Raw genomic sequence first — 8,776 nt, 5'->3', positions numbered from 1 at the left:
GTGCTCAAGTTTAAATGTATTAATATAATTTAAAATTTGTTTAGTAATTTAATGATATAATTGATTTTGCTTTAAAATTTACGTGAGTTATTATAATAAATTATAACTTTTACATTGAGTTTATAAATTTATGTTTAATTTTATTATAAAATTAATTTTAAGTAAAAAACTTTAAACATAAATTACACCATATTTACTTTAAAATCCAATTAATTTTAAAGTCAAAGTTACAAATGTTAATGAACGGACACGCTCCATTTAGAGTTGATAAACGCGCATTAACGTCCTCTCTAAGGCATGCAAGAGAAAACAGGGTGGACTCCATAGATAACGAATCACAACAAAATGAATTGTTGACTCAAAAACCATGATCCACGCAATCGTTCTAAAAATAGAACATAAACATCTCAGTTTAAAGCCAGATCAAGAACTGAAATACGGCATATTTTGATTATTGTGTTAATATATACAATTAATTTGAATTGATTAATTTTATCATTAAACTCACAAGGGAGCAGAAATAATAAAGTATAATTTTTATATCAAGTTAAAAAATTATATTCAGATTTACAACAAATATATTTTTAAAAACAGACACACTTATAATTTCTTCAACTTGTCGTTGATACATCTGATAAAGCTAGCTAATACCATACCATGCTGCATGCACTCTTGAAAAGCATTATTTTCTTACTGGGATACTCATGATATCGTTCTTATATAATTTAGACATTACAATACATAGAAAATATGTAACAGATGAAGTTACTAACAAGTTGGGAAGGGAACCCCACAAGAGCTAGCGACCCTTCTGGCACCAGGAGAGTTCACATACTGCCTTAGACTTGGATTTTTGAGGTAACCACAGAGGCATGGCCTTTGCTCCCTCACCTTTTGGCAACATGTACTTGATGGTGGAGATGATGATGTTATTGCTCCAAGACATGGACTCAACTCCACAGGACTACATGTCACACCCTCTACCTTGGGACTCAACTCCACTGCTACAAAAACCAGTGCCACCAACACTACTATTGCAAACACCTTCTTCATCTCTACACCTCACTTGCATTTCCTATCTTCTCTAACTAGCTTAGTCTTATATATATACAGCAATCGTCTTAACGTGGATGGTGGTGAGTGACTGGTCCATGTTGTTTGTGGACTACAACGCAAGTCTGCATGGTCCCACTTGCATTTATTTGGATTTGACAATGAATTGATGACAACTCTTTCTGTGTTCACACACTTGAACGTTGCTGTGCACCAATACCAAGTCATTCTTTCTTGTTATAGAGAACCCGTGAAGAAGGAGGAAAATCTTAAATTTACGATTATTTGGTGTTCGTGTGAGTTAACTTGTCTAGCTGGGAAAGCTTTCTAACTCACCTTCTTGTTCCAATTTACAAGTCTTGGTTTCTTGTTGGACACCCGATGGTACTTGAAATGATGATAAACTAACTTAAACGGAATTCTGAAATGAAAATTAACATTTGTGCGGAGTTGTGGAAACAACTTAGGCCTAAATTAAATTGAATTTATTTGTTTAATTATTGGACTTGAGTGTTTTTTTTTTTTTTTTTTTTTTTTGAGAAACGGGTTGAAAATTAACGAATTTGTGGAGAAATTAAAGTGTTTAAAAAATTAGGGGAAAAAGTAAATCAATAGAATAAATAATCACATGTTAAATAAATAATTAATTTGCAGTTTTGAGCTTTTGCCTGTATTTATCAGAACTAATTTAGCTTTTCTTACAGATAAATAAGTTTATTTTACTGAACAATTTGATCCTAACCCCATTTTTTCTTGTTCTGAACAATTTAGTAATTTGCCATTTTGGTGTGAACACAACAAAAAAATGTGGTGAAAGTATAAAACTTTTCATTAGGAATTAACTATGGGACTAGACCCATTGCTCTCTCTTTAGAAATTTGAACTCATCACTCATGTATTTTCTCAAGATCAATGGCAGTAGATGGCAAATGAGACTTAATTCACCTATTAAAGGAACGTGAAAATCCAATGTAATAAAGATAGGTAATTTCTTCAAATGATAAATAAATTTTAAAAATTAGGCAAAAATTTTCAAGGTAATTCTACATAAAGATAAATAAATTACTTAATAGCTAGGAAACTAAATTCTACTAGTTGTCACCTTTACTAAATACAATGTATATGGGTTATATGGAAAAAATGGAACATTTGAATTCTTGTTATTTTCCGGGAAACCCATCACCCATGTACATACTGGTTGAAATATTTGCACATAGCTAGCTAACTTTAGGTTGTTATGGGGTCAATTTAGGAAGGATTGGATGACAAGACATTAATGGAATGGAACTAGTTGCATGCCTGTAGCTCATCCTTATCAGAATCAAGTTTATGTTGTACTCTCTAAACTACCGCATGTGGTAATGGCAAATAAAGCATCCACCCTTTTGGTATGATACCTCAATATAATGGTTGGTGACGCATACAAGGTCCAATAAGTCTCAAGTCTAATAACGTTCACACTGCCGGATTAGCAAAACAAGCTTGACATACTAGCATGGGTTAATGAGATGGAACTGAAATAAAAATGAGAAAAGACAAAAAAAATGGTTGAGTTATTCGAGTTTTAGTAAATTTAAAAACCTTTTAAACTAAGACTGGTGTTTTGACAAATTTGAAAAGCACTTTAGTTTGATTGAAATCTCTAACAACTAGCCAAATAATCTGATTAAATAAAAGATAAGATGTAGAGAAAGAATACAAGTATTTTAAGATAAGAGACGCAGAAAGAATATAAGTATTTTTATATTAAGTGTATATTTAAAAGCATGTTAAAAAAAATTATAAACATGAATTTATGCAAAAGTTACAAGTTATAACTAATATCATTAAAATAAACATAAATTAATCTGAATTCAAACACGCTATAAATCACCTAAAATGACAGGTTACAGGATTGCAAATAAATATTTTTTGGCACAACCTTTTTAAGCTAAAGTAACATTACATGAAGTAAATATAATAACTTTTTACGCCTCCAACAAGTTTCTCAAGAGTTTTTAACGCTAGTAGATTCAAGGAGAGACTGCAATTGACATTTTCACAAGGTAGATGTATTATTAAGCATTATAAACATAGTTGTAATAGATGTGTTTGGTGTTTAGTGTTTAAATATAAAGAATGTCTCTATTGATCAATATACAATTTTTTTAATGGATTGTTTCTTTCAATAATAAAGAAGTGTCTACTAATCAATCTATGGATTATACACATTGGGTTTTATTTTATTTTTGTTAGAACACATTTGATGTTATAATTCCTGTTCCAGTAAACTGGATTTTTTTTATAGATAACATGTTCCACAATACTGTACTTGTGTTTGATCCTAATTTTAGATCTCAAACCATGTTGCAGATTAATTCAATCCATAGTTCGTATAAAAGAGCATTTCTTCCCACTTTGTTGTAGGACTCTTAGGCTCAAGGTTAGATGAAAGTAATATTTTTATGCTGTGTTAAAACTCCGTTACTTTGCTTTGGAAATTGGGGAACTTGGTTTCCATTACCTCCCTAACAGGCTCTTAATCACCTTACACAGGTAATTATGAATCTAAAACTCTTACAAGCAACATTTGATGTAATGACAAAAACATGAATACTAATATACATAAATGTGTATTAAATGAGTAGTAAAAATCATACATAAATAATCAAAATTAATTTTACTTCAAAAATAATCTTAACCATAAAATAATCTTAAACATCCATTTGAGAATAAACTCAAGATTAATTCCTTGGCTCTCACATTCTAGCCTAAATGTTGTTATTTGTGCATGCTGCGTGGATGTATGGTTCCTGGAAATTCAAAGGAACATATCAGAATATGATTTAAACACAGGTATCACCTTGGTTAATCAGAAAATACCAAAATTTAGTGTCATTGTCATGTCATGTCATGCATCCCCTAGTCACCTATTTTACTAAACTACACAGTAAAAACTCCAGTTAATATATGGAGGAAAAAACAATCACATATACAGAAGTAATTGGCAAGTAGAGCTGACCAGGTTGGTTCCAGAAGCTAGCATGCTCAAAATCACTCCAATACACCTTAATGCTTTAGTTATGGGCTTGATCTGTATTTTGGTTTCAGCTCAGTAGCTACAGCTATAGACTGACCATGTCCGGTATAACTGAAACTTTTCATTTCACATAAACTGTCAGTCATAGTGCTACTGATCCAAAAAGAACTAATATCATGAAGTTGAGCATCTTCTAACCTGAAAGCCTCAATTTTCATTATCTGATAGAACAAGTGTGCTGGTAAGCTAGAATCCTAATCAAATTTCATTTTCTTCATTTTCTTTTTCAATGCCTCATCAAAGTTGCTGCTTGACAGTGAAAGGACCTGGTTCAGCAGTAACTTCACTCCAGATTTTTTCATATGAGCAAATCTTGGTTTAATCCTTTCCTCTAAATTGTATCCGAAATATTGGGGGAATTTAACAAGCTCAGAATTTGGGTAATCTGTGGTCATAAAGAAATCCCATTTTGGAACCAAATTTTCAGTTAAGCTGAAGGTATACAAGGCTCCATATCTTGAAATCATGGTACCAATTTCTTCCAAAGTGTATCCCCTATCCAAGAAAAATTCTGTTACCGGCTTTAGATTGGCCTCAATGCTAAGACCAAAATTCTGTGGACACCTGAATAGAAGAATGCCAACATCAACTCCCAAAGAACGAAAGTACATAGCCGTGGGTCGGAGATTGTCTTCTACACTGTAACTAACAATATTGGGGCAACGAGTTAAAATCTTACCTATGCTCTCTTCTGAGAGGCCCAATTCACAGAGAAAATCTACACTTTCCCACACCTTCTGCTTGCTATAAGTTAGCAGGGCCGGGAAGCGATAGATCACCTTTGGCCATTGTTCCTTGTCAACACCCAAAGATTCTAAGAACTTCATGGTGGGCTTAAGATTTTCAGATAGACTAATGCCACATAGTTGAGGCCTTTTAGTAAGGATAGTTGGAATGTTCTCTTTTGGCACTCCAAGTTCAAGAAAAAACTCAACCACTGGCTTAATTTTACCCTCCAAACTATAGTAGGCAAAAGATGGGAATCTTCTTATGATACTCCTAATCTGCTCAATATCCATACCAAGTTCCATGAGATACACAAGATGAGGGCGAAGATTGCCAGCATGTGTGTCCAACTCACTCACTCGAGACATAGCTTTAAGCTTCTTAGAGTCTACTACTGGACTAGGAGAAGGAATTGGCACAGCTGATTTATCCTTAACAGGTGGATTTGGATAACTTTCCACAACATTCATTAGAATGTCTCCATGCTCTTTGAAAAGGGATTCGAGATATGCGATAAGAGCATCTCTTATCTCTAGAGTTGTAAGCTCCCTACCTGTTTATGTCAATGAGACCATGATTAGCAAGATCCAATGTGAAAGAAAGCTATGAAAGAACATTAATTAATTTGTGGCAACAGAACCTGCAAGGTACCAAGATTTGTGCTTAGAGTGAAGCTTTGAGACAAGGTGATCAATAAAAAGATCAGACTTGTTGATCGTTCTAGCTGCAACCGCATTGCTCAAACCTTGTTTCTTCAAAAACAGTGTCAATACAGCTTTGGCTTCTTCCTTTTCTGCTGCTAACAGAGTGGGGGATATCACTTTTAAGTTCAATGGTCCATCTATGCCTGAGTATAAACCACCATGAAAGGTCTATGCTTATTAGAATAGTACATAAACCTCATGCCAATTGCAACATCTAAAAAACGTAAAGATTTGAAACGAAAATTCTTACCAGATTTTGCCTGGCACAAGAAGACCTTTGCACGAAAAGGAACTTGAGTCCTGATGTAACATATTCATGAGGGAAAACAAATGTTCAAGTTTTGTACAATATCAAAAAAAAGAAAAATTGAAAAAAAAATGGACAAAATTTATATATTATAAGCAAGCACTGCTCTCCAATCAAAATGGGTATCTCATTTCTGTAATTGCCATTGATTTTAGTTATCAATATGAAATAGTGACTGTGCTTGATGAGGAAACGAACTAGAGATAGATACTGTGAATGCAAGGAAATTGTACCTTGTGGCAGTGAAAGAGTAAAATCTTGAGCAAGGGAAACGCTGAATTGAGGAAAAGGTGTTCATATTTGTCCCAAGACTGAATTGAGTCAGCAAGAAATGAAATGAAATGGTTTGTTCAATGATATCACTGTGCTTTGGAGCTTTGCAAGTGTTTGGTGGACAACAGACAGAGTCACATGCAGATAAGGTTCGTACTATGATGTCAGTACATTCAAGGTCCAATGCATCCAAGTAACTTTTTCCCCTTCTTTTCTTATGTGGTCCATAAATAAAAGGCTAACTAGCTGAAAGCCCATATAGGATTCAAAAGTTAGCCCAACTCTCACTCATTCAACTGGTCAATCAACTTTATTAGCATATATAGGCCCAAAGAGATAAAGATACTGTGTATGAGGCCTTTTTGTTTTTGGTCAACTATAGGTATGATTTGGACCAAAAAGAGTGTATGACCTAAATCAATAATTTGTTTAAAATTAAAAAGAGTGAATTTCTTTCATATTCATTTTCGCCGTACCATTCGCAAATACACATCATTTTCAAAATTAGTTCTTTCAACTTTAACTTCATCAACATCCACTTAACTACAATCTAAACCTAACCTTAAGTTCACCTTACTGTACTAGTTGTAATGTTCCGTTCTTGACCCTGAAGCTGTTGGTTTGATGCTGAATACAAGTTACGTATGAAATTCTACAAGAAATTAAAGGTTATGTTATCGTATTTCATTTTGAAAATTGGATGTTAATGTCTTGTGAGAAAGCTTTTGTGGCTAAGTTGTGTAGAATTGAAAATTGATAAAAAAGAAAAATTGTTTCTATATATCTCGTACCTTTTGTCAAACAATACTATCTATTTATAGGATGAAAGGTTTAAATTCTATTAATAGTCATAAATTACAATCAAAACTCATTATAGCCATTTACTAACTCTTGAACTTATATTTAAAAAAAAAAACTGTTGAATTAAAACCATTAAAATTGACATTTAAGTTTATTCAACAAAACTCTTCCGTAAACTTAAATGCTTATGTCATCTTTCATACTGATCAATTTCTTGTAGTTGTTGAAAAGTACTATCGGCAGCAGTTTCATGAAAATATTTGCAACTTAATCTCAACTTGCCACGTGCACTAATTCCACATTTCTTTCATTCACATGATTTCGGATGAAATGAAAGCGAATGTCAATGTGTTTACTTCTCTTATGATTCACTGGGTTCTTTGCCAATTTAATTATTGATTTATTGTCGACTCATATCACAGTCGCACCGATTTGTTGTTGCTCCAATTTGCCCAACAGATTTCTGAGCCATATTGCATGACATACACACCCAGATGCTGTCACATATTCAGCTTCACATGTTAAGAGCGTCACGATTGGTTGCTTCTTTGAAAGCTAAGTAAAAGTCGTGTTACTCATAAAGAACACATATCCCGATTTACTTTTCTAATCGTCTAAGTCTTTGCACTAGTCGTTGTCGAAGTACCCAATTAACTTGTAATCTTCTGCTTTCGAATAGAATAACCTGAGTGATACCGTTTCTTGGATATACCGTAGAATTCTCTTCAACGCCTTCCAATGTGAATAAACCGACTCCTCAATGAACCGACTTACAATGCCAACACTTAACGAAAGGTCCGGCGTAGTGCATGTGAGATAGCAAAGGCTTCCCACCAAACTTCGATATTTGTTCACGTTGACTCATTCTCTTCCATCGAATTTTGAGAGTTTTGCACCTAGTGCCATTGGTGTTGATACAAGATTGCAACAAGTCATAGTCAATTCCCTCCTTTTACGTGTATCCCTTTGCAACAAGTCACGCCTTGTACCGTTCTATCTCGCCTTGAGCATTCATCTTTTTCTTGAACACCCACTTCACACCAATGGGCTGACTTTCTTTCGGTAACTCTGCTAACTCCCATGTATTGTTGAGGTCAATTGCTCTAATCTCCTCATCCATGGCAGTTTGCCACTTCTTGTCTCACACCACCTCTTCAAAACTTATATTCTTAGAATCTGCCAAAAGACAAACAATGTGTACCTCATTTGTCGAATCATACAAATCTTGCAAACTTCGCATTTTGGGTTGTTGCGGTTCATCTCCATCACTGGTAGTTTCAGGATTTTTCAGTATGATTGTTGGTATAACGGTTGATGATTCTCCACCTTCATTAATAACCTCTGTTAACCTCCTTAACTTGTACATCACGACTCACCATGAACTCCTTGCTTATTGGGTCTAGTAGCTTGTATCCTTTTGTTTTCTTATCATACCCAATAAAAATATACCTTTTACTTTTGTTTTCGAGCTTTATTCTTTGCTGATTTGGCACATGTGCATAGGCCACACTACCAAATACTTTAAGATGAGAAATTGTTAGTTTTTGTTCGCTCCATGTCTCTTGTGGTGTTTGATTATCCAGCTTTGCATGTGGACACTGATTTTGCACATAGATAGCGCATTGCACAACTTCTGCCCAAAATTCCTTCACCATTTTCTTACTCTTGAGCATTGACCAAGTCATATCAAGAATGTAACACCTAAATTCAATTTTTTTCAAATAAATAAATTTTGTAAAAATAGGAATAATAAAAATTTTCATTCAAATGGTTCCTAAAGCATAGTTCAATAAAGTATTTCAAATAAGGATGAATTACAATTTGAATCAATAA

The 8,776-nt window shown here is 33.8% G+C and overlaps 2 protein-coding genes across 5 annotated transcripts; both read right to left on the bottom strand.

The window, feature by feature from the left end:
- Window positions 1-674: 674 nt before the first annotated feature.
- On the bottom strand, window positions 675-1,063 carry LOC113867936 (non-specific lipid-transfer protein 2-like). Its single transcript, XM_027503446.1, has one exon. The coding sequence runs from the start codon at window positions 1,051-1,053 to the stop codon at window positions 769-771; it is 285 nt and encodes a 94-aa protein (XP_027359247.1). The 5' UTR covers window positions 1,054-1,063; the 3' UTR covers window positions 675-768.
- A 541-nt stretch (window positions 1,064-1,604) lies between these two features.
- LOC113867332 (transcription termination factor MTERF5, chloroplastic-like) lies at window positions 1,605-6,296 on the bottom strand. 4 transcript variants are annotated; one of them, XR_003505160.1, is made up of 5 exons: window positions 6,103-6,253; window positions 5,813-5,862; window positions 5,499-5,705; window positions 4,271-5,411; window positions 3,693-4,189 (listed from the first exon to the last, which is right to left on the bottom strand). XR_003505160.1 is itself a non-coding variant. In XM_027502590.1 (5 exons), the coding sequence occupies exons 1-5, from the start codon at window positions 6,165-6,167 to the stop codon at window positions 4,290-4,292; spliced, it is 1,401 nt and encodes a 466-aa protein (XP_027358391.1). In that variant the 5' UTR covers window positions 6,168-6,246; the 3' UTR covers window positions 3,790-4,289. The 4 variants fall into 4 exon arrangements, 3 of the variants coding, with proteins under 3 accessions (XP_027358389.1, XP_027358392.1, XP_027358391.1); XM_027502590.1 differs by having other exon boundaries at window positions 3,790-4,293; window positions 4,337-5,411; window positions 6,103-6,246; XM_027502588.1 differs by having other exon boundaries at window positions 1,605-5,411; window positions 6,103-6,296.
- Window positions 6,297-8,776: the final 2,480 nt, after the last annotated feature.

This window comes from Abrus precatorius, unplaced genomic scaffold (genome assembly GCF_003935025.1).
Source record: "Abrus precatorius isolate BTA unplaced genomic scaffold, Abrus_2018 Scaffold5, whole genome shotgun sequence".
Lineage (NCBI taxonomy): Eukaryota > Viridiplantae > Streptophyta > Magnoliopsida > Fabales > Fabaceae > Abrus > Abrus precatorius.
Note: the sequence above shows the minus strand (reverse complement) of the source record. Positions and strands in the feature narration are given on the sequence as shown.

What these genes read in the sequence shown, in the direction of transcription:
- LOC113867936 (XM_027503446.1), bottom strand. Translation starts at nt 1,053, where the DNA reads ATGAAGAAGGTGTTTGCAATAGTAGTGTTGGTGGCACTGGTTTTTGTA.
- LOC113867332 (XM_027502588.1), bottom strand. Translation starts at nt 6,167, where the DNA reads ATGAACACCTTTTCCTCAATTCAGCGTTTCCCTTGCTCAAGATTTTAC. An exon ending in CTTGTGCCAGGCAAAATCTG is followed by an intron (nt 5,706 to 5,812) that starts GTAAGAATTTTC and finishes GTTTATACTCAG; the next exon opens with GCATAGATGGACCATTGAAC. An exon ending in CAAATCTTGGTACCTTGCAG is followed by an intron (nt 5,412 to 5,498) that starts GTTCTGTTGCCA and finishes TGACATAAACAG; the next exon opens with GTAGGGAGCTTACAACTCTA.